General features: G+C 48.0%; 1 protein-coding gene across 2 annotated transcripts in view; it reads left to right on the top strand.

Annotated features, from left to right (window-relative positions):
* The window catches only part of SCARA5 (scavenger receptor class A member 5), a 122,748-nt gene that overhangs the window by 11,125 nt on the left and 86,135 nt on the right, over positions 1 to 25,488 (top strand). Inside the window, exons 1-2 of one of the 2 annotated variants that reach the window (XM_065519014.2) lie at positions 4,317 to 4,413; positions 14,818 to 14,946. Coding sequence is in view for 1 of the 2 variants with exons in the window: in XM_005562933.5 (XP_005562990.1) it covers positions 14,818 to 14,946 (129 nt within the window). In the remaining variant the exon portion in view is untranslated. Of the gene's footprint in view, positions 1 to 4,316; positions 4,414 to 14,817; positions 14,947 to 25,488 lie in introns of those variants that run through there. The other variant, XM_005562933.5, reaches the window with a different exon arrangement.

Genomic DNA, 25,488 nt, shown 5'->3' with positions numbered 1-25,488 from the left:
CATCCCCATGTGCAGTGCACTGTTCTTTGCTCTAACTCACTGGGGAGCCCCGGCAGGAGGTGGGTGAGGGGAGACAGGGAAGCTAGAGCACTTACTCCTCCAGCTTCTGCCCTATGGAGTCATCCAGGGCTGCTCCTGTCCCTCCACCAAAGACCACAGCTCCTTGAAAGCTGCCTTGTCTACCTGGGCTTTCCTGTTCCAGGTCTGGCAACTGCTCCCATCCCTGACCCTTTGGGCCCAACGGTGGTTACAGCCCACGAATGCTGCTCTGTCCTTGTGCGGGTCACATCCTGGCCACACCTTTGAGACATTCCTTTTATGAAACCCTGTGATGTGTCCTAATCTGAGGGAGCCTTCTGTTTCTGCCCGGGCCCTGACCCGCTAATCTTGAGTGTCCTTGTCTGCAAAGTGAGAATAAGGTTACTAACCCCACAGGCATTGTGGGAGGATGACGTGCTATAACCCGGGTAAAGCGCCTTGCACGCAGTAGCCCCTCCATCCACGTTTATTTCCCTCCTTGGTCTTTGGGAGTCCCCTGCAAAGCTTGCGGAGGTGGGGAAGAAAGAGAGGGAGAGATGAGGAGGTGGAAGGAGCTGCTGCCACCTCGGGCCTCCCAGGAAACACCCATGCCCCTTCTCAGGGACCCTGGCCTGGAGAGTGTTTTCGGGCTGATCCTGGCCTTCTGCTGAAGAAAGCAGCGTTCTGGTTACTAGTGGGATTCTCATGAGGCCTAGATACTCCAGGAAATTGAGCAAGTTCCTTTAGTCCTATTTCTCAAATATTAGAATCTATAAGAAATACTGGGTCCTAAGGGCTCCTGGTTCTATGGCTTATGTGTGTCTGTCCCTTCGTCATCCTGATTGGAGGCACTTTGCTCCCTGGGGCCCCCTGAAGTTTGCTACCAGAAGAGCCAAGGGATGAGTGTCCTTGTCTCAGGTGGAGGCTACTGTTTCCAGGAGACGTCAGGAAGAGGGAAGGAGGGGCACAGAGGCACCGGGGCTCCTTCCCACGCAGATGGGCATGGACTGGAGCTGCCCCTCCCCGTCTTCAGCCAAAGCCCCAGCCCCGGGCCACGCCATCTCCTCCGTGGCATTACTCCAGGGATGGGGGCAGTGTAGAGGGTCTGAGGCGGGTGCCACCGGCCTGTCCCACTAGCCTGGTACAGTCTGGAGTGGATGGGCTTGAAGGAGACCTGCAGTGAGGTCAGAGCCCTGGGTGGGCAGGTGGGCTTCTGGTGATCCCTGGAATAGAGGGGATGATGAGTGGCCAGGGCAGTTTTCCTCGTGGCATCCCCCAGTTCTCCTGCCCACAGACCTTGCTCTCATAGCTCCTGGCCTCTGCTTCCTTGCTTGCTCATTCATTCGCTTCTTCATCTTCATCTTGCAGCAAAATATATTCAGGGACTCTGCAGGTGCTGTGTGCAGCAAGGGGCACAAAGAGGCATGAGACGGGGCCCCATGACTTCTGGAATTTACCATTGCTCTAGCTGGTCTGTCCTCCCGTCTCTCCTCCCTCCCACTGCAGACCAGCACAAGGCTAGCTCAAGTACAAGGTTACCTAAAAGTGACTCAGTGGGAAGGAAATTCAGGGTGTGGACACGTTATTGGTGCAGACCCGCACACAGCCTCACTGGGCTCTGATGCCTGAGTCTAAAGTGCTGAAGTCTAAAGTCCTTCTCTGTTGTGGGGATGGCTTTGTGCAGTGCTTAAAAAGACAGGCTCTGGGGCCAGGCATGGTGGCTCACGCCTGTAATCCTAGCACTGTGGGAGGCTAAGGCGGGTGGATTGCCTGAGCTCAGGAGTTCGAGACCAGCCTGGGCAACATGGTGGAACCCCGTCTCTACTAAAACACAGAAAAATTAGCCAGGCGTGGCGTGGCCGTGTGCGCCTGTAATCCCAGCTACTTGGGAGGCTGAGGTAGGAGAATTTCTTGAACCCGGGAGGCAGAGGTTGCAGTGAGCCAAGATCACGCCATTGCACTCCAGCCTGGGCGACAGAGTGTGACTCCATCTCAAAAAAAAAAAAAAAAAAAGACAGGCTCTGCAGCTGAACAGGCTGGGCTCAGACCCCATCTCTGCTGAGTGCTGGCTGGGAAAACCTGAACAAGCTCTTATCCTCAGCTTCCCCTCCTCTAAGAAATGGGAAACCCAATAGCCCCTGTCTCATACGCTTTTGTAAGGGCTATGTGAGTTATTCCACATTGAGTCCTTCCAAACGGGTACATAGAGCACACCCCAAAGATGTGAGGTCCTAGTGTGAGTACCCTTGTGTCCGTTCAGTGTGTCTGCTTCTGCTCCTGGGCCTGCCCATGAGGCTCTAAGCAGTACTTCTGTTTTCTCTGTCAAATAGGAAACCTAGAGAGAAGAGGAGGAGCGAGTGGGAAGTCACGTCTGGGAGAGGGAGAGAGAGATGATGGGATGAGGGAAAGGCAGGAGCCCAGGGACAGCCAGCGCCCCTGGGTCTTTAGGCTCTGAGTTTAAATCAGCCCCATTGGCTTAGGGGTGTGGTTTTTTTTTTGTTTGTTTGCTTTTTCCATCTGTGCTCAGCTGTGTGGGTGGAGTCAGACCTGACCAGGGTTGGAGTTTCCCTGTGCAAGTGTGAGGAAGCAAGACAAGAGCGAGGAGTGGAAGTGTGTGACCTGATAACGTGGATCCTGGGGTGGAGTAGGATAAGAGGGCCAGCAAGGATAGGAGGGTGTGAGAGGGTGGAAAGACAGTGGGATGCATGGTCTGTGGGAGGCTGGGGCACCCCAGAGTCAGAGACCTGAGGGACTGCACTAAGAAGATGAGGGCAGGCACCGTAGCTAAGTCGGTAATCCCAGTGCTTTGGGAGGCTGATATGGGAGGATTGCTGGAGGCCAGGAGTTCAAGACCAGCTCTGAGCAACCCAGAGAGATCCCCCAACCTACAAAAAATTTTAAAAATTAGCCAGATGTGGTGGTGCGTGCCTGTAGCCCTAGCTACTTGGGAGGCTGAGGCCAGAGGATCTCTTGAGCCCAGGCGGTCGAGGCTGCAGTGAGCTGTGATCACACCACTGCACTCCAGCCTGGGTGACAGAGTGAGAGCCTGTCTCAAAATAAATAAGTAAATAAATAAATAAATAAGATGAGCCATAGCATTTATAAAGTGGGACATTTGAATGTGGGATTTAGATTTCAGTGATTGGTGAAAAGCCTTTCTAGAGCAGCAGAATCCACTAGAAACGAAAGGTGAGCCACACATGCAATTTTAAAGTTCTTAGCAGCCAGCTTAAAAGGTGAAAAGATACAAGAATCTGGCCAGGCGCGGTGGCTCACACCTGTAATCCCAGCACTTTGGGAAGCTGAGGTGGGCGGATCACCTGAGGTCAGGAGTTCGAGACCAACCTGGCCAACATGGTGAAACTTTGTCTCTCCTAAAAAAAAAAAAAAGGAAAACACAAGAAACTAACTGAAATACAGTAGTGTACTTTAGTGAATCCAGCATATCCAATATATTATCATTTTGACGTGTAATTGCTATAAAGTTTATTGAGGTATTTATGTACTTTTTTCTCTCGTGCTGAGTCTTCAAAATCCAGTGCGTCTTTTACAGTCAGAGTCCATCCCTGCTTGGGCCAGCCATGTTTCCAGTGCGCGAAGCGAATGGCCCAGGCTGGGGAGGCTGAAATTAGGTAAGGAGGCCACAAGGAGTGATACCTGTGATACCTGGGCATCAGGAGAGCCAGGGCAGCGACAGGGACCCCGGGAGGGGAGGAGCAGGTGGCTCTTAACGGTGAGGTGCGCTGTCAAGTCTTATGACAGTGAACACAAGTGCTGGGGGTTTTTAGGGAGGAGGGAGAGGGAAAGTTCTAGAAGGAAGCAAAGAGAAACATCTACCGCCGTGGCATATGACTGGTGTATGAGGAGAATGGGAAAAGAAAAGTCCTCATGGGAAAGGTCAGGCAGGCAGGAAGCAGGTCTCATTTAGAACAAGAAAGTAGAAGAAATGCCTACAGCAGAGACTGAGGGAATGAGAGGTTTCACGGCTGACCGGCTGGGAGTCCAGGGGCCGATGCAGGAAGGTTTCAGGAGTCAGGGAGGGAGATGGCATGAAAGGAGGATAAACACAGCTGTTTGGGGTTAACAGTGGGTGATGGGGGGCCTCGGGAGTCCTGGTTTTCTGTAGGTGCAATGGACTGAATGTTTGTGTCCCCTCCAAATTCCTATGTTGAAATCCTAACCCCCAAAGTGATGGGATTAGGAGGTGGGGCCTCTGGGAGGTGATTAGGTCATGGGGGTGGAGCCCACGTGGGTGGGATAAGTGCCCTTATAAAAGGGACCCCAGCGGCTCCCTCGCTCTCTTGCCGCCGTGGGAGGATACCGTGAGGGGTGGGGCGGCTGTGTAGACACCAGGTCTGCCGGTGCCTTGATCATGGACTTCCAGCCTCCAGAACTGTGAGCAGTACCTTTGTGTTTATGAGCTGCCCTGGCTGTGGTACTTTGCTGTGGCAGCCTGGACTAAGGCAGGGGGGCTTGCTAAGCCAGGACTGAGGGCTCAAGTGATCCTACTGGGTGGCCTCAGGGCAGAAACTGCTGGTGAGGCTGTGAGGTTTTGTGGGGAGGAGTTTTTTGAGGAGCACCCAAAGTCCTAGGGCACCTCATCTCCATCCTCTTTGCCCGGATCTGCTGAGCTCCCTCCTCTGCCATGGCCTGTTGTGCTTTTCGTGCATAGGTAGCAGAGCTGGAGGCTTCAGGGACACGGATGACTCAGTCCCCTACAAGTGGCAGGGGAGGCTCTCAGCATTTCTGTCTTCCAAGCCAGACACCCTTCCAACTGAATGGCGGTAGGCACTGGGAGAGTGAGACAGGTGTATTCAACTTACTTGTTTCTGCCCAGAGAAGAAACCAGTTCATCAAACCAAAGTGGACCAGGAGGTGGGCGGAAGGTTGCATTAGCATCCCAGAAAGAGGAGTGATTTAAAAATGGAACTAGCTGAGACCTGGCTTCCAACTTGCAGACATCTTAAGTGACTTACTGTCATTGACAAAAGCGCCAGGAGGGGAACTGGGAATCTTCTGAACAAGGAGCTGGGGCCACTCTATAAGGGGAGGGTCTTTTGGCCTGAAATTAGGCAGAACCCTGAGCCTGCTGCTTGCTTGAGTCTCAGTGCATTGATGCCGCTTTCCTTCTAATCTGTGTGCTGTGCATTTGGGGCGTGAATAGTGGCACTTTCCACCAGCCCCAGGAACCCCTTGTTCTTCCTGGGGGGCTCTCAGGCTCTCTCCCACGTGGCTGCAGTGGTGTACCAGCTCACCTTGGCCACCCTGCCCTCCCCTCCCCCAGCTTCCTCTCTCTACCCCTCAGCCCCCGCTGCAGAAGAAGACACACACCAGCATCCCTTCCCGAAAACAAGCACGCACACCCTTGATTGTTCTCAAGAATTTTTATGCGGAGTAACTTGGGACATGGATAGGGGTGGAGGGAAAATAACAAACATTATGTGAAAGTGACAAGATGGACAGATCTCTGAAAGTACTAAGAGAAACTGTCCCAGACCATTGTGAAATCTGCATGGAATTAGCCCTGGCTGTCTCTCCTTCCCCTGCTGTCCCGTACTTAGAAGGCTTGGGAGCATCTGACTCTGCGGACGACCAGGCTCCTACCCCGGGTGCCCTCGCTGGGCCGTCTGCCCTGAGGACTCAGGCCTGGTATGCAGCAGGGCAGAGGTCACTGGTGTTCACTCTACCCTAGTTAGTTGTTCTGGAGAGGAAAAAAACAAGCCAAAATGGTTTTTTCTGTTCTCTTACTCAACACAGAATGCTTCACTTCAGGTTACCAAAATGGATGAGGATTTCTCTCCATCAACAGCCAGTTCTGAAGTGGGTTCTCCTACGGACGCCAGCTGGGTGTCCTCTGGTTCAATTCAATCCTGATATGATGCACCTGGTGGTAGCCTGCGATCCACAGGTTGAAGGCCCAGTCCCACAAGACTGCTCCCACCCTGCACCCACTTCCTTTGATTGACTGGCTATAAATCGGTGTTCCCAGGACCCCCACCTTGGGTTTGATTAATTTGCTAGAGTGGTTCCTGGAACTCGGGGAAACACTTTACTCACATTTACAGGTTTATTGAAAAGGATATTACAAAGGATGTGTAGATGAACAACAGAGGGAAGAGGTGCGCAGGGTGGGTCTGGGAGGAGGGGTGCAGACCTTCCATGCCTTCCCCAGCTGTTCTGCCCTCCAGGAACCTCTGCACGTCCAGCTCTCCAAAACCAGCCCTTTTGGGTTTTTATGGAAGCTTCATTATGTAGGCATGATTGATTAAATCATTGGCTATGGATAATCAACTCAACCTTCAGCCTCTCTTTTCCTGGAGGTTGGGGGGGTAAGGCTGAAGGTCCCAACTCTCTCATCCTGCCTTGGTCGTTCCAGGGGCCAGTCCCCATCCTGAGGCGATCTAGGGGGTCCCCAGACCCACTCAGCTCATGAATATACAAAAATCACTCTTATGACTCTGGAAATCCCAAGAGCTTTAGAAGATTTTTTTTTTTTTTTTTTTGTGCCAGGATTCAGGGTGATGACTAGGATGATATAGACTTCACAACATCACGGTTGTTGAGGACCCTCCCAGGCTCCAGGGACACTTGTCTCCCTGGGTCCGCTGTGACTTCGGGCAGGACTCGGGGGGGTGGCTCTCGGTGGCAGTGCCCCTGCTTCATACTTTCCTTCCCTGTCTTATGGAGTCCCCATGAAAGCCAGAGAGTGGTGGCAGCTTCAAAGACAGAGGTTATTTGTGGCTGCCTGTTACAGTGAGCAATGTGAGTGATGAGTAACCATCGTGAAGTCAGACTTGGGTGGGTTTCACGAAGCTCCTTGGATGAGCTGAGCTCTGAGGTTCCTCCCAGCAATAAAACCCTGTCTCCACCTGCTGTTTATGAGCTGTGGGACCAAAGACAAGAAGAAGAAACTGTTTGCTGCTGTTAAAACTCAAGTAGGTAACAATGGAATCATTGCCCTCTGTTTTTTTTTTTTTATGTTTAGAGCCAGTTTCTTTGGAAATAAACACTCATTTTGATCAGATCCAATGTGTGAGTTTCTTTTAAAATGGGAGAGGAGAAATAAATTTGGATAACTCCAAAATGCTCTAAAATTATGACTAAGAAACTGAAATATTAGTTTTTCAAGGAAAGGATATTTTGATGAAGGGAACTGCCGGAATACTTGCTCATGGTCTCACAGTTAATGCATGACAGAGGCAGGCTTTGCATTGACCTCCACAGAGCCCCAAACCCATGCTGTTCCCCCAAAGCGCTGTGAGAGATGCTACCTGTTTAATACAGGGAAAGGGGGCTCTAGAGGTTCAAGGTTCTCTCCACAATGTAGCCTGACATTGGGGACCCTCTCCCTGCTCATCCTCAGCTCAGCGTGCCAAGGTTGCGTTGTTTTTATATAAACTTCTCTGTTCTTTAATCTCCGCTGCCAAACATCTCCCTACCCCCAGGATGCAGTGTTTTAGCAAAAACTCTTTGGGGTATTCTTGCTCCCAGTTTTAGGAGGAACTCTTCACAATGTTTACCTCTAGGAATAATACAATCATTTGATACAACCCCATTTTCAACGTGTCCTATTGAAAAGAAATCAAGGAATTTTTTTCTCCCCAAAAGTCAAGCTCTTAGTAAGACTTTTCATTTGCTTGCCAAGAATGTGTCTTCACCTTCCCTTTTGATATGACAAATGCCTTGCTGAAGAGCTGCGGCCTCCGTGCCACGGATCTGTGATTTCACCACTAAATCAGAGAGTGAGCATCTGGGGCAGGCTCAGGCCTTGGTATGACTAAGAAGCTCCACGTGTGATTTTTGACTCTCAGCCAGAAGTAAAGTAGCAATTCCGTTCCGGTGATTACCTTCTACAGTTTACCTGCATGGGCACAAAGAAGCAATCAGAGGCCCTGGGTATGCAAAGAAAGCCCAACTTTTAATTAATTAGTGTATTTATTTGAGACAGAGTCTCACTCTGTCGCCCAGGCTGGAGTGCAGTGGCGCGATCTTGGCTCACTGCAACCTCCGCCTCCTTGGTTCAGGTGATTTTCCTGCCTCAGCCTCCCGGGTAGCTGGGATTACAGGCCTGCACCACCAAGCCTGGCTAATTTTTGTATTTTTAGTAGAGATGGGGTTTCGTCATGTTGGCCAGGCTGGTCTCGAACTCCTGACCTCAAGTGATCTGCCCACCTCAACCTCCCAAAGTGCTGGGATTACAGGCATGAGCCCTGCACCCGGCCCCAGCTTTTATTTTTTCAGACCAAAAGTTTGCTCCAAAAATGTGTTTTTCTAGCCAATTAGAATTTATCAATTATTTGCATATGACAAATGTAAGAGACAGTCTTTGCCACAAAAATAACTCTTGTTTACATGTGTTTGCTTTGCTCTTCACTGGCTGACGGGGAGACACACCTCGCCTCAAAGAACCTTAGAGACTAGTGGGATCACCAGAGAGGTAAAGAGGTAATGGATGATAATGAGGATGGAGTGAAAGATGCGTGCAAGGTTCTGACATGGTTCTTTCAGTGGTACTTAATTCTTAACATACTACCTTCTAGAACTTTTTTCTCTTTTTGGAGTCAGGGTCTTGCTCTGCCACCCAGGCTGGAGTGCAGTGGTGACATCATAGCTCATTACAACCTTGAATTCCTGGGCTCAAGTGATCCTCCCACCTCAGTCTCTTGAGTAGCTGGGATACAGGCACAAACCACGATCCCTGGCTAATTAAAAATTTGTAGAGAGAGAGTCTCATTAATCCGCCCAGGCTGGTTTTAGATTCCTGAGCTCAAGCAATCCTCCCACCTCAGCCTCCTGAAGCACTGGGATTAAGTCATGAGCCAGTGTGCCTGGCCTGGACCATTTTAAAACTTGAACATCTAAAATTTGGTTTTGCTTCTCTATAAATGAAATTTCCTTGGTGTGTATCAACTTCTTGTAACATGTCACTGAACTGTGACTTAGTTACTTTCATTAAAGTCAGTGTTTCCTAGGATGTGGCAACATACAGCATAGTGGTGTTCAAGATACCTTTGATACACAGGTATGAATCTTATTTTAATAGTTAGGTATCTTTTTTTTTTTTTTTTTTGAGACAGTCTCACTTGGTCACTCAGGCTGGAGTATAGTGGCAGGATCTTGGCTCACTGCAGCCTCTGCCTCCCAGGTTCCAATGATTCTCCTGCTTTGGCCTCCTGGGTAGCTGGGGTTACAGGTACCTGCCACCATGCCTGGCTAATTTTTGTATTTTTAGTAGAGATGAGGTTTCACCATGTTGGACAGGCTGGTTTCGAACTCCTGGCCTCAGGTCATCCACCTGCCTCGGCCTCCCAAAGTGCTAGAATTACAGGCATGAGCCACCGGGCCCAGCCAGGTATCTATTTTAATTTATAATAGGAAGCTACTAATTTTCCACTTATGGTGATGAAGTTTCCTTCCAAAGAAATTTAAGTTTAAATATATTTAAGTCGAGTGATGTTAAGAAAGTAATAGCCCAGGGACACGCAGCTATGGCAAGATTGTGCAGGCTGTATGCAGGGGAGGATGCCTACAGAGAGGAGACCATCTCTGCTGCTCCTAGCAATCATCAAGCAGCCACGTGCTCCACACTGAGATGAACAACATCTCCCAGCCTGGCATTCTGGATTCTTCTGGCAAGTCACTGTTTGTTTCTATTTATTTGCTCAGAGCCACTGGCCTTGCCCTCTCCAGACCTCTTGGCTTCCTGACCTCCAGATGCCACCCTCACTTCTGGAGGCCACTGCAAAATGGAAAAATCTTTCTCGGGATTCTGTTTGAGCTTGGGATAGTTTTTCTTCTTCCTGTTGTCGTGGTGGTTGTCGACCGTTTTCTCCAGCGCTCTGGTCTTGTGTGTGCCTGTGTCTGCAGACAACCTGTTAATCATGAACAGCTTTGTCTGGTACTTCCTGTAGATGGTTCACACAGAGGAAGACTGTTTGCTCCTTAAAGTCACTGTTTTCAAATTTATATGTGTTGTACATTGCACTATGAAGTGAAGAGAAAGAGAACAGAATTCAGCCCATCTAGAAAGGGCTGTCTTTCACGCACTGGTGAATTGCGGCCTCCTCCATGCAGATTCTGTGACTACCTGTGGCACCGAATGCATCGCCACCTGTGCAGGCAGCACTTTGCTTGTGTCACCGCTCCCTTCTGCACTGACCTCATTCTTCCCTGTGTTGCAGTTACCCTTTACGCATCATCTTCCCCTCCTGTGGCTGTGTCTGAAAGGCAGTGGCCGCATCTTAATCCCTCAACAAATATCTTGAGCATCTGCTATGCGCCAGGCACTGGCCTGGGAGCTACTCAGTTGGAAGTGAATGACGCTGACAAAGTCTCTCCCTCCCACAGTGTGTCATCTTTGTATTTCCCAGCACCTATCAAAAGTGTATTAGTTATCTATTGCTGCGTAACAAATTACCCCAATACTGAGCAGCATAAAACAAATGTATTCCTCATGCAGTTTCTGAGGAAGTCATGGGTGTTTTTTTTTTTTTAAGCCAAAATTTTGTTAATTTTTTCAGATTAAAAATGTTGTACGCACATATGTCGATATAATCTGGGAGGAATCTGGGAGCAATTTAGCAGAGTAGCCCTGGCTCAGGCTTTCTCAAGAGGTTGTGATGCAGGAGGAGCAAGCCCCAAAATTGGAGGGTTCTTGGCTTTGCCCAGGAAAGAATTCCAGGGTGAGCCAGTGGTGTTAGTAACTTTTATTGAAGGGGCAGTGCATGGCAGTAGCAGAGGTGCTGCTCCCTGCAGAGCAGGGCTACCCCATAGGCAGTGTGGCCAGAACAGCAGCTGAGAGGCAGTTCTGCAGTCCTATTTATGCCCATTTTTAATTATAGTTAAATTTTGGGCAGTTTATGCAGAAACTTCTAGAAAAATGGTGGCAACTTCTGGGTTGTCATGTTGCCGTAGAAAGGGGTGGTAACATCTGGGTGTTGCCATGGCAATGGTAAACAACATGGCACTTTGGTGGGTATGTCTTATGAAAAGCTGCTCCTGCCCCATTCCTTTTTTTAGCTAGTCCTCAGTTTGGTCTGGTTTCTGAGCTCTGCCTCTAAAGTCGAATCTTGCCTCCTGCCTCGGTTGCGGTAAAGATATTGTCCAGGCTGCCATCATCTGAAGGCTTGACATGGTGGGAGGATCTGCTTAGAGGCTCACTCACCTACATGGCTGTCAGCCAAAGCCCTCTCTGTGGGCGCTCATGACATGGCAGCTGGCTTCCCCTCAAACAAACATTCCAAGAGAGAAAGACTGAGCCAGAAGGAAGCTGTGTGTCTTTTGTCTCAGTTCAGAAGTGACACACCATTACTTCTGCCATATTCTACTGGTCACACAGACCAACCCTGGTACAACGTGGAAGGGGGTTGATTGCAGAAGGTGCTGGGATCGTGGGGTCTATTTTGAAGGCTGGCTACCAGAGTGGGGCTTTCCACAGTGGGTGTTCCATAAATACCTGTTAAAGTTTTTACCCCTACAATCCTTAAGTCAAAAGCTCTACTTTTATTTTTAATAGACTGTGTTTTTTAATAGTAGTGTCAGGTTTATAGCAAAGGCAAATGGAAAGTACAGAACATTCCCATATATCCTGCACCTCCCCGTGCACAGCCTCCCCCGCTGTCAACGTCCCCACCAGCATGGTGCATTTGTTACAATCAGTGAGCCTATGTTGACACATCGTTATCACCCAGAGCCCATCGTTTACATTAGGGTTCCCTCTTGGTGTTGAACATTCTGTGGGTTTGGCCAAATGTCTAATGGCATGCATCTGCCATTGCAGTATCATACAGAGGAGTTTCACTTCCCTGAAAATCCCCCGTGCTCTGCCTGCTCATCCCTCCTGCCCTCCCAATCCCTGGCAGCCACTGATCTTCTTACCGCCTCCATACTTTTGTTTTTCCCAGAATATCTATCACATAGTTAGAATCATACAGTGTGTAGCTTTTTTAGGTTGGCTTATTTTACTGAGTTAATTATGCATTTAAGATTCCTCCATGTCTTGTCATGGCTTGATAGTAAATTTTTAAAATTTTTTTAACAAAAAAGTAGACATACTTTTTGCCCTGACTTTGCTGTTAGGATCATTTTGGAGTGTTTGTAACCTTCCACTAAGTTTAAATAATTTGAAGGGTTTACCCAGCTAACACGCTTCTGCCACCTGGAAAAAAAAAAAGTCCATAAATGTGTTTTGAGCAGCCTTTGCGACTTGTCTTAAATTGTCGTCTTTCCCTTGCAATCAGATTCTCTAAGGGTCTTGCCAGACCATTCATGTTCTGCTTGTCTAACCATTCGTGGGAAACCTCTATTTGAAACCCTCATTATGTCCTATTTAAAATAGACTTGGTTTAACGCACAAAGTAACAAAGTCTTGCTGAAAGAACTAAGCTGTCTCAGAGGAAGGTCTGTGTTCTGCATGTTGGTTGACTAAGGCACCTGTCACAAGCAGGTGCTTGCTATTAAATAGCCTCAGGTAGAGGGCAAGGGAACTATTCTTTTTTATGGGAAAAAAAATAGAGTGACATCATTGCACGTTGACGCACTCCTACAGTGAACCAGCAACACATATGCAGATGACAAAGGCAAACTTCAAGTTAACTGTTTTCATGGCTGTGTGATTTTCCTCCTCCTATTCTGTCATGAGGCTAAGGAGGAAGCAGGGCTCAAAGCAGGAGAGCTGAAACTACCACCATGAGAACGAAACCAGTATTTGTATAATATTTTTCTATTCCTCCCACTCTGACTCTTGAGAGGAACAGACTTTCCTCTGGTAAGTTGCAACCAGACAGCTAGTGGCTCTCATCAGAAGGAAAAAAAAAGAAATGCTACCAGGAGCCTACATATTTAGGAGCAAAACCCTTTGTAGAGCCTAGTGTATGGTAAGGGATGGAAAATCCCAGGAAAGGTTTAGGGTGAGTTAGAAAGATGTGCTCTATTTTGTCTTAGCAGAAAATCAGCTCAACTCTTCAAAACTTGCTAATGTAAGGACGAATGAGAATGGTCATTGGATTTGTACTTGACAACTTGCTTGACACTGCACCCAATGTCTTATAGAAATATTATGTAATAGCTCTGTTTAGCTGGTTTAACAGCAGTATTTGTAATAAAACGAAGTCAATGAGTGGGAAAATGTTCCTTATATAATAATACCTCTGGGGAACCAGGGCTGTGTGGATCCTACGGTACCAATAGTCACCACCATTTCCCTTGTGGTCATAAAACCTCCTGAGGCCAAGGAGGTAGTAATGATACCTGGGAGGTGATATATAACCTTTGAGGTACCTCCTTGCAAATGGAAACCTACGAAGGAACTGCAAACATGGCACCATCCTTCAAGATGTTTTCTAAATATCAATTTTAGCCTCTCAACAACCTTTTGCTGCCCAGTCCAGTTAGTGACACTCCTCTCCTTTCCATTCCTTTCCTTTTTCCTTTCCTTTCCTTTGACAGTCTCACTGTGATGCCCAGGCTGGAGTGCAGTGGTGTGATCTCAGGTCACTGCAACCTCTGCTTCCCAGGTTCAAGTGATTGTCCTGCCTCAGCCTCCCAAGTGGCTGGGATTACAAGCACACTACACCACGCACAGCTAATTTTTGTATTTTTAGTAGAGATGGGGTTTCACCATATTGGCCAGGCTGGTCTTGAACTCCTGACCTCAAGTGATCCACCCGCCTTGGCCTCCCACAGTGCTGGGATTACAGGTGTGAGCCACTGCGCCTGGCCTTAGTTAGTGACACTCTTGAAGTGGGGACAGTCCTTCTGGAGAGGGGTCTCATCCACAGGGGGTAAGGAACAAGCATTAAAGGGATATGCATTTTTTAATGCCCCCCCCACCCCACCCTGGTGATTTCTACATGCCCTGCTGACATCGGGGAGGGGATCCCTTCTTTCCACTTTCAGTCAACAGAGCAGGTGGAGGTCAGTAAGCCTCTGCATGGGTCGTCTGAGAAGGCTGCCTTGAAGGACAAGTTCAGCTAAAAGATCAACGTGGGTCCTGGGGCCGGATTTGCCGCTAACATTTGACATTCTTTATCTGTACACAAAAGGGGTTGAATTACATGGCCCAAAAGGCCACTGCAGCAATGATATTTCCCTATTCCATTTTGAGCAGAAGTTGAGGAGTGTCACAGGATGAGGTTACTGTGTTTTCCAGCAAATCTAAATGCAAGGTTGCAAGCTGGTCAGAGCTGGCTTACAAATGTGTTTTGTTTACACTCCCCAGTGTTTTGTGTTTGATGAATTAGTTGCCAATACTTAAAAATAGATGTAGAAAATTCTGTATCTGGCCACACCCACCCCTCATCCCTGCATAGTAGCCTCTGCCAGAGCAGGCACGTGCTATTGGCCTCCCCATAGTCCCGCTGGGCCCATTTCCCTCTTTCCCATACCTCCCCAGCCACTGTAGAAGTTTGGAGTTTGCAACTTCTGTTTTAATTTCTTTTCATGTTCCCTGGATCCCATGGGACGATGACACGTTGTAAAGGCCACATATCCAAGACTAATCCAAGGTCTTTCTGCTGCTTGAACTAGCTCAAGAAGAGTTGGTTTGTGTGAGCATGTGAGCTGTGGACATGTGATCTGGCTTGGTCATGAACACAGAGAGTGGGAGGAGAGGTAGAGGCTGAATGTGATGGTCCTGGAAGGCTCCCCATCAGGTGGTTGCATTCTAGACATGCAAAAGGGATGTGAGAAGTTCAACATGAACATCTGCACGCATCAGGGAGAGATGAGACCAAAAAAGAAAAGAGCTTATGGGGTTTTTAAGTGTCTTCTTTCCTTCCTTTTCTTACCCTTATTGTCCAGGTCCATGTCACAAACGGCGGGCGAGCAGCTGCTGTACCCAGCTGGGGTCCCTGTCGGCGCTGAAGCATGCTGTCCTGGGGCTCTACCTGCTGGTCTTCCTGATTCTTGTGGGCATCTTCATCTTAGCAGGTAAGAGCAGTTTGTTTTTGTCCTGGTCTTTGGGATGAGGAAGGAAGACCTGGAGTTTCCATTCTTCATTCCCACTGTCATGAGCCCAAACATTGCCCTTGTCACCATGCAAACCACAGAGGAAGAAGGAAGAAGCTCTTCAGTAGTATTGCTTATTTTGCGTGGGAGTAGCCGGCAGGGGCTATGTGAGCTTGCGGAATTGAAGAGTCTAGCAGTAGAGACCTAGCTGCTGGGAGTGGCTTCTGACTTTTCCTGCATCATTGTGGGACATTGTGCATTACACTGGGCCTCCCTGGGCCTCTGAGATATGGTTTGCACTGAGAAGGCTGGGCATTGTCTTAGCTTCTGGTCCTGGGGTGCCATGAAAATAGTTGCGAGGCACTTTCCTTCCTGGTAAACCTGCTGCCCTTTGCAGTTACTGTAGGCAGAATAGGTTTGCCCCAATTCAGCCAGGCTCTCCTTACCAATTTCTGTCTTTTGAGATGGGCAGGTGATGGGCTAGGGCTAGCATTTTCTCAGCCAGGGAGAAGGACAGCTCATGGACTTAGGAAGGGATGGAACAGGGGCCTGTTGGCCCCAGTCTGTGAGCACCCCAGCTCATCATCTATAGGTCGTCCCTATGAAGAGAGATGGTGAAGCAGATGGCTGTGGTGGTCTTCTCCTGACTCCCTTTCAAAGGAAGGGCTGCTCAGTTCCCACCTTTCTCAATGGAGTTACGTAGGACTGGACACAAGTAAGGCTGAGGGATCAGTTTATTTCCACCCGACATGTCTCACGTGAGTACCTGCCTTGCAGCAGGCTCCATGCTAAGATTGGGGGCACAGCTAAATAGGACCCAGGGGCTTCTCTCAAGGGGCTTCCAACCCAGGAACCAAGACAGGGTCATGCAGTTAGAGCCCCGCCTCAAGGCAGAATGCAGCGGGCACTGTGATGGGGTGTAGCCCAATGTGATGGTGACAGAGCAGGCACATATAGGGAGGTGCGGCTGCTGCATGGAGCAGGTGGGGATGGTGGGAGCGAGGCTGCTGGCCAGGCCAAGCTGACTTGGAGCACTGAGGGAGGGGACCTCGGGTGAAGCCCAGGGCAGGAATCTGGAGGTCCAGCCCTTACGGATAGATGACCTGACCTTTTGCTGGAAATTTCGAGGCAAATGGCCAGGACCTCCCCGGTCTTGACTCACTTTCTGTCAAGCGGAACTAGTCACTTGGGTGTTGTAATGGGGTGTTCAATGCTGCCTGCGCCTTCAGGTTTCCACACTCAGGGCAAAGACATTGGGGTGGAGTCTGTCCCACCAATGAGCAACCTGAGGGGCGGCCAACAGCAACAATGAGAGAACCTCATGATTCATCCCTGGGACCAGAGGACAGGGGCCAGCAGGGTCCCTCGCAGGCCAAGTGGGCCAGAGGAGGATTTGAACATGTTCTCAGGCTGCTTGGTGAGAGCTTGGGATCTTGGTTTGGTGGGTTTGGCTGCCAGGACCATAACAAAATTCTGGAATGTTTAGGAAGCATTCCAGCCCAACAGGAAACCAGAACAGGGACTTTTAGGTGACAGATGCAGAAAAGCTCTGCAGAACAGGAACTTTTAGGTGACAGATGGGGGTCTGGAGGAGAGGGACCAGATTGGTGGGGGGGTCTGGGGCCAGCCTCTGGAGGTCCTGGAAGGGCATCATCTCTTGGGGAAGAGAAGACTTGCAGTGGAGTGACGGTTCTCTTCTGGTGTCTGGATGGCTGCCATGTGGAAAGGGTAGACATGCTCTATGTGACCCTAGAAGGCAGCGCTAGGACCAACGGGTGGATGTTATTAGGAGACAAATTTCCATTCAAAATAAAGGACAGTTTGCTAACAAGTAGTGCTGTCCAGTATGATGAAAAAAAGGCTTTCTCCTGGCTTGGAGATTGGATGAGGTTTATAATGATGTCCTGGAAGCTTCAGAAAGGAGGGTGGAACATGGTTTCCCAATCTAATAAAAATGTTGCCATACCTCAATTGTTCCAGCATTTTTCTGATCATTATAATTATCTTTGAACCTGAAGTTTCTGGATGCCACATGGCCTGTGTTGAACAAAAATTTGGGGTAGATTGGGACAGAGCTGGTGCAACAGTGTCATACCTGATCTCTTGGCCCTGGGTGTGTGGCCGCTTTTACCTCCCCAGATTCTTGTCTGGAGAATCATGTTGGCCTCTGGGGGAGATTTGGTGAGGGTGGCATAGGAAGGGGACTTGGCAAGGTGGTGGACAAGTCTGAAGTTCTTTAAGGAGGCTCTATCTGATCTTAGGGAGATTTCTTTAGATTGCCTGATTGAAGACCTCAGCGATGCTCCTTCTCAGAGATACCAAGATCAGGGGTGTGGGGAGATCCATGGTCCAGTGTAAAAAAGAGCTTGCCTGGCCTTCTGTTGGGTGACCTGCCATGGGAGAGGGCTTCTCCTTCTTGGGTAGAACTCACTGTCTGTGCCCAGAGAGGTCACCTTGCACAGGAGATCCATTTAAACCATTCTTAAAACCTCCTTGTCAATGCAAATCTCATAGCTCCTACAACTGGATGACAAAATTATCCACTGCAACCCAGCGCCATATCTGAATACTGGATTGGCAACATCTCAGCATGCAAATGCTTACTCTTACTGTTTCCCAGTGTGACAAATTTGTAATCAAACTACACCAAATATGAGTCTTATAAGCCCCACATAGGACTTTTCTCAATTCATCTTCTTGCCCAAATATTGAAAGTAAAAGGCAAACATGTACCTCACATTTATGCATTATCTAAGTTTACCTGTTTGAAGGTTAATCCAACCACCACCCAAATTATTCTATCAATTGGATTCTGCCCACCATCCAACCTGACCAGTGTCCTCCTGGGAGCTTTACTCCGATAATCCCATGCTGTCACTGGGTTCTGTTCCCTAAGCTCACAGCCTTTCATCATCTCCCAAGGAGATGGCAAGAGACTCCTCCTACCCCCAGTTCCTCTAAGCTTTCCTATCTCTTCAACATATTTTGATTATTACCTTGGCTGACAGTTCCCTATTATGTTTTCATTCTGTTCCCAATTCATTTCTGGACAATACAATCAGGTTTAAGTTTATGAACTAAAGAATTGAGATTGCCTAGTCATGTGGCCAGGGGGTCCTCAATCCAGCACTTCAGGCAAGATGTCCTTTGTGATGGAATTAAAGAGTCAGAGAGAGTTCAGTCTTATCCATGACTCTTCTGGGCAGTCACTGTGGTGACTGGGTGTGTTCATTAGGAACGATCTCTTCTTCTCTTTCCTGAGACAGTTCCGTAGATAAGTCTGAATTCTCACTGTGGAAATGAAACAGCAGAAAGGGGAAGTGAAAAGATCTGGGATTTGAATGTGAGGTGAGGCTGTAGCATCGCAGCAATGTAGCAAGACCACTGGTCTACAGGGAGAGTCCCTGGGGAGATATGGGCTCCTCCTGCACCTTAATTTAGTTATTTTCTAACAGTACCAGTCGGTCATTGTCATCAGCATCTTCAACAAGCATTGAATTTGTGCATGAGTGTTCAGTGGGTGCAGGGCAAAGGGATAAGCCCTAGGAATAAAATTTCATGAGATGTAGTCCCTGCACAGGAGGGTTTAAAATCATAAACACATACACCCACTGTAGGGCAATGTGACGTAGTTTCTGCTGTTGCCAAATTATACAAAGGAGAGCCCAATCCCTGAGGGCTGGAATGGTCGGGGAAGGCCTGGGCCTGGGGAGAGTTATCCACCTGGCTTTGAACAGAGTATCCCTTTTTTGGATCACCTTGTTTCAAGCAAGTCTGTCCCTGGACTTTGCAGGAAAGAGTAATATGCTCAGAGCCTGTGTCCATCTACACTGTAGCTTCCTGATTCTATCACGCATCTTGGGAATAGGAGCGCAATGCCATCATCCTTTATTGGGACACTTTGTCAGAAACAACCCTGTGAAATTTCATCCCTTGTGCTTATTGTAAAAATGATGTTGAGGATGTTATTTCTTGCATTACACAATGCTGTCCTCAGAGGATGCATGCACCAATTATTTTCTGTCTCAGTCACAGAAGGAGTTATGTGTTCCTTGAGGAATTTGTTTTCACCTTATGGAGACTGTCAATCTGAAAGTCTTTAAAATTACTTTCAAGGGGGTAACTAACACAAACTTAAGAGTCAGCTGTCATCCCTTGTATGGTGATATGTGAATTTGAAGGTCATTAAAACAAAAACCTGGGGACAGAATTGTGGTCCACCCGCAGCAAGTGTAGAGACTTTAAGGAAAGCATTTTTGTGTTCGTCTCTATTCCTGGCTTCATTCGGGGTCTCTCTGCTTGATCTTCTTTACCTGGATCTCATCTACTTTCATCTTAGTGTAGTTAATGTATCCTTGTGAATTGCCTTAATTCTTTATGGAACAAGGAAGGGTGTTATATACAGTTTTATCTTTACAAAATTTCCGCCTTTTCTATTTCATTCTTCAAATGTGTGATGTTTTTAATATGTGAATGAATGACAGAGACCAGGGAATCTAGAAAATATTTGTAGAAAAAGAAAGATGAGTATTTCAGTTTTACTAAGTACTTATTTGAGATGAATATGGAATTGCTACCCAGGGACATTTAGCTAGTAGAAGTGGCAGGTGTGTGATTAACTATATTAACACATATCTAGCATGTTATGTACTGCATTGACATCATAGCATTTAAGAAGAATATTGAGACAGGCAGGACCATGTAGACTTCATGCTGGTTACAAGTAGGGACTTTGGAGCCAGCCTGTCTGAGCTTGAACCCTGGCTTCTCTATCACCAGCTATGAGACATTGGCTGAGGCACTTGGCCAAGAGCTCCCTTCTCTGAAAATGGGGGAAATCAGTGTACTCCCTATATTAGTCTGTTTTGCATTGCTACAAAGGAATGCCTAAGATGGGATAACTTATAAAGAAAAGAGGTTTATTTGGCTGACAGTTTTGCAGGCCATACAAGCACGGTACCAGCATCTCCTTGGTCTCTGGTAAGGCCTCAGGAAGCTTCCAGTCATGGCAGAAGACAAATGGGGAGTAGGCATGTCACGTGGCAAGAGAGAGAAAGGGGGAGGTCCATCCCCTTTAAACAACCAGCTCTTGCATGAACTAATGGAGCAAAAACTCACTCATTAACATGAGGGGGATGCCAAGACATTCATGAGGGATCCACCCCCATGATCCAAAAACCTCCCACTAGGCCCACCTCCAACATTGGGGATCCGATTTCCACATGAGATTTGGAGTAGTAGTTATTGTTATTGTTACTGCTGGCACTAGTATTACCACTATTATAGCATCATCACTCTTACTTTTTCTTTGTTTTCTTTGCAGTCAATTAACCTTGATAGCATAACCTGGGGTTTAGCCCCAGGTTATCTATGAATGCTCTGTAACCTTGGAAACATCACTTTGCTGTCTGAATGGGAGTTTACCCATTTGTAAAGTGAGCAAATTGGGCAAGATCGGTGGTCTCAAACGTTTTTTACCATGACCTACACAACCAGTACACACATATAAGTATAGCTGAGATAATACTTACATTTGTAATGCCTTTCTACTCTATTTGTTTTTTTTTTAAACGATCACAACTCATTCATTTATTTCATAATTCATGAATAGGATAAAAGCTGTAGTCTGAAAAACAATGGGCTTAATGATACTTCTATTGTTGTCTGTGTCTTTCAAGCATTCTGGGAGTAGCCATATTCTCTTCAGGATATGGACTTTGAGGCCAGACTTCTGGGTTCAAATCCAGGCTGTGCTATGGAATGGCTCTATCATTTTGAGGCAAATAATTTAACCTCCAAGGGACTTGGTTTTTTTCATCTATACAATGGGGTGATTGTGGTGCCTACCCTATGGGGCTGTTGTGAGGATTTAATTAAATAATACATGAAAATTAAAACTCTCTTAGTGCCCGGCACATAAGTACTCAGTAGGCTTGGGACAGTGGCTCATGCCTATCATCGCAGCTCTTGGGAGGCTGAGGCAGGAGGATTGCTTGAGCCTAAAAGTTTGAGATGAGTTTGGGCAACATAGTGAGACCTCTTCTCTACAAATAATTAAAAAATGAGCCAGGTATAGCGATATACACCTGTAGTCCCAGCTACTCAGGAGGCTGAGGGAGGAGGATCACTTGAGCCCAGGAGTTCAAGGTTGCAGTGAGCCATGATTGCATCATTGCACTCCAGCCTCGGTAACAGCAAGATCCTGTCTTTAAAAAAAAAAAAAAATTGCTCCAGAAATATTTGATTATATTATTCCCACAATCAGAGACAGTTTGCTTTCAGAATAGCAACGGATTAGAGACCTACTTGTTTAGCCTGAGCACCCAGTAACTTTGTCTATAAACAGAACTGGGCTCAGTGCAGTACGTGTCCATATGCACATGTTTCCAATAAACATGCAGGGAAGCCTGGAGACATTGTTGGAGAGGTCCTTGAGGTACCGTGACAGCACAGGGCTCAGTAAGCCAAGAAACAGGAACAGAACAGCATTTCCAGGATTGTAGCTCTTTAGGGGAGGGAGCGATGGAGCCAGCAATGGCCCCACCCATGGCCCTGAGATGCTTAGCTTCAGTGGGTGTCTCCTACAACCTCCCCCCCGACTTCCCAGACAGACATGGTGTTGTGCTTTTCCCAAAAAACAAGAGTCACAGAAACCTCTTCCTTGTCCACCTTGACTTTCCCACACAATTTCTAGTTCTTCTTTCAGGAATGAATCATAACAAGGTGTGCTCATTCTCACGATTGCTCATCAGCGAGTTGGAAACACCAAGGAAAGCGAACCCAGTTCCTCCACCTTTGTGTCTTTGTGCCCTGGTCTTCACACTCGCCATGCTGTATTGCAATGATTGGTTTCTGTGCCGGCTCTCCTTCTAGTCAAGGAGAGCTCTTTCATAATAGGGCACCGCACCTTGTTCACCGCTGTCCTCCCACTGTCTACCATCATGTGCTGCTTGTAGCAGGTACTCAATTAATGGAAGGACTAAACTGAATGCCTCAACAGAATGGCCATCCTCCCGACAGGCTCCAAGTGTGAGTCGTCAACAGAATTAGACACCACTCCTGGGGTGGCCTAGCCAAGGGGGAGTGTGCCGGGCTGTCACCATGGATGCTGATATTAGCTTAAATTCTCACGAGACTTTCTTTTCCTTTTCCTTTTTTTTTTTTTTTTTTTTTTTGACAGAGTCTGGCTCTGTTGCCCAGGCTGGAGTGCAGTGGTGTGATCTTGGCTCACTGCAAGCTCTGCCTCCCGGGTTCACACCATTCTCCTGCCTCAGCCTCCCAAGTGGCTGGGACTACAGATGCCCACCACCATATCCGGCTAATTTTTTTGTATTTTTAGTAGAGACGGGGTTTCACCGTGTTAGCCAGGATGGGCTCGATCTCCTGACCTCATGATCTGCCCACCTCAGCCTCCCAAAATGCTGGGATTACAGGTGTGAGCCACCGCGCCCGGCCTCTTTTTCTTTTTGAGATGGAGTCTCACTCTGTCACCCAGGCTGGTGTGCAGTGGCACAATCTTGGCTCACTGCAACCTCTGCCTCCCAGGTTCAAGAGATTCTCCTGACTCAGCCTCCCGAGTAGCTGGTATTACAGGTGCACTCCACCAAGCCTGGCTAATTTTTGTATTTTTAGTAGAGATGGGATTTTGCCATGTTGGCCAGGCTGGTCTTAAACTCCTGGCTTCAAGTGATCCGCCTGCCTCGGCCTCCCAAAGTGCTGGGATTGCAGGCATGACCCACAGCACCCAGCCTCTCATGAGACTTTCTAGTGAGACTCATAATACAGGACCCTATATCCAAATGATAGAATACCATGCAGCCCTCAACGATCAGGTCAGATCTCCTCCTCACCCAACCCCAGATCTCTTTCAAAGGAAACCATTGCCTAGTAGGGGCTCCCCCATTGCGTGTCAGTGTCACTGGCTTTGTTGGTCTTGTTTCAAGTTAAAGGCAGATCTTGTCAGTGATCCCAGTTAGATGTCAGCACACTGGTTTCTGCCAGGTATTGCAGTCTGCTGGATCTGTTTGGCTCTGGACTTGGACATCTGTCATTTATTTTTACCAATCAGCCTGTGCCATCAATCATGTTGGAGCCAGTGTCCCAACTATGTCCCTATAGTCCCCATTCCGTAGCCTGCTGCCACGCATGCAGTTCCCCAGAGGACATGACCAAGGGCTGGCCAGCCCACGCACGCATTTCACCCCTTGTGTCCTGGGAGGTGAGTCAGGGTCATTTGAAGTCCCCCCAGCCTCTTCCTTAGACTCAGACCACACACACCTGAGCAGGTTACTGCACTTTCCCTGCACCTACCTCAGCTCTGTTGGGCCGCCCTAGCCATCAGAGCTTCTCCTGCAGACGGCACCTCTAACTCACCTCAGACCCCAGAGGAGGGGGAGGAGAAGGGATCAAGAGCCAGTTGACGCCCTGAGTTCCCCATGGAAGATTCCACTGCCCAGGGTACCTCTGACCACGCCTGAGCCAGGTAGAAGTTGGGGGCACAGACAGCTGAAACACTGCCTGCAAATCTGACAAGTACTCCCTGTTCTCTGGAGCTTTAGCCAAAGCCCTACCTATAGCACTCAGGACACTGAAGAGCATCCATCTCTCAGCTCCATCCCACTGCAATCCTTCTAGGCAAAGAGCCAAATCCAGCCACCACCTGTTTTTATAAAGTTTTACTGGAACACAGACGTGCTCATCCATGTATGTAATGCCTGGCTGCTTTCGTGCTGCAATAGCAGGGCTCAGTAGTCGGTGTGCCTGCAGAGCCTCCAATATTTACTACCTGGCCCTTCACAAGAAAACCGTTTGCCAACCCCATGCTAGGCTTCACTGATCACTAATTAGCCCTTTCATGCTTCCTCCCTGGATTGCAAGTTACAGTTTGCAGAGATTTTTGCATACATTGTGTCATCTAATTCTTATAACAATCCTAAGGAATTCAGAAAATAGCTCAGTTTATAAATGAGGAAACTGAGACTTAGACGCATTGCCTGCTCTGGCCCGCGGCCCCATAGCTGGGGAATGGGCACCTGGACTGCAGCCGGGAATGGTGTGAATTCAGGGCTTCTCCTGCCGCCGGGAATGGCGTGAATTCAGGCTTCACCACCCAGTGGTGAAGTGCATGGCACTGGAGTCAGACTGCCAGGGTACAAACCATGACTTTGCCAATTGCTATGTGACTTCAGGCAAGTTTTTCAACCTACCTGATCCTTAATGTCCTCATCTGTAGAGCAGAGCAGAAGGGATTACTCTGCCCGCTTTGAAGTGTTGTGGTGAGGATGAAATTAATTCATCCGTGTTAACCGCCTGGAACAGCGCTCAGCAGGTGGGATGTATCATTGGTGTTTGTTAAGTGATTTATAAACGCGTGTAAGCGCCACAGATTGCGCAGTAATCCAGCTTCGTTTCACCACGCTGTACAGGAATATCAAGAGAAACGTGTCAAGTGCTTTGATATCTATTCCAGGAGCCAGGATTGGAGGAAACTTGAGAGTCGTCATACAGTGACCAGCCCTTGCTAAGAAAAGGAGCTTTTCTATTTAAGCAAAAAGAGAATGGGAGTGGTCTTGAGTCCACCCCTCACTTCATTCTGCAGCTTTGCACCTCCCTGTTGGTGGCTGGGCCTCTGTGCCTCCTAAACCCACCTCTCCTGTTGCTTCCTGGAACTATCTTTGGCCGGGTGTGCCCAGAACTACCAGGCAGATTTTGCCATTCACCAGGGGGCTTTGAATTTGGTCTGGGATGGAAGCCGAGCAACTAATGAGCTCCTGTCCTCCACCCTTTTGGAGAGAAGTTATAAGTTCTGGGAATTTCTGTGACAGTCCTGCAGGCGTCGTGTCTTGGCTGACCTCGCCCAAGGCTTGGGGCCCTCTCCCATCAAATCCCAAACAACAAACACTTACCGGGTGCCAACAACGAGCCTGGCACCGATTGAGACACAGGGAGATGGGAAGAGAAATAACGAGAGGCCCCTGCTGTGAGGATCATAGTGACTGGCAGAGCAGATATGCATAAAATATGCTATCAAGCACAGGGCAGATCAGAAGCTTGAGAACTAGGAAAACCTGAGGTCAAGTATTTGATCGTTTACGAGCTGTGATCTGGGGAAATTGTTTCAGCCTCTCTGGACCTCATTTTTAAAAACCAGTAAAATGGGGATAGTAATGAGTAATCATCAGTATGATGAAAATTCAGTGAGATAACACATGAAGTGCTTTTGTACAATGCCTGGCTTATACTAGGGCCTCAATAACCATTTCCCTGTAAATCTCAGAGGTTTCTGAGAAGTCCCAGTTTAATTCAGGGAGGCAATCATAGGTGTCCTTTGCTGCCCATCTCTACCTGCTTTACTTGTAAATCTCAGGCCTTGTCCCTCTTCTCTCCTTTTATATATGCATATATATTATTACAGATTCGAGGATGTGTGTACAGGTTTGTTACATGTGTATATTCCGTAATGGTGTGATGTGACTTCTAGTGCAAATAGCATCACTCAAGTACTGAACGTTGCACCCTATAGGT

The sequence above is a fragment of the Macaca fascicularis genome, chromosome 8, assembly GCF_037993035.2.
Source record: "Macaca fascicularis isolate 582-1 chromosome 8, T2T-MFA8v1.1".
Lineage (NCBI taxonomy): Eukaryota > Metazoa > Chordata > Mammalia > Primates > Cercopithecidae > Macaca > Macaca fascicularis.
Note: the sequence above shows the minus strand (reverse complement) of the source record. Positions and strands in the feature narration are given on the sequence as shown.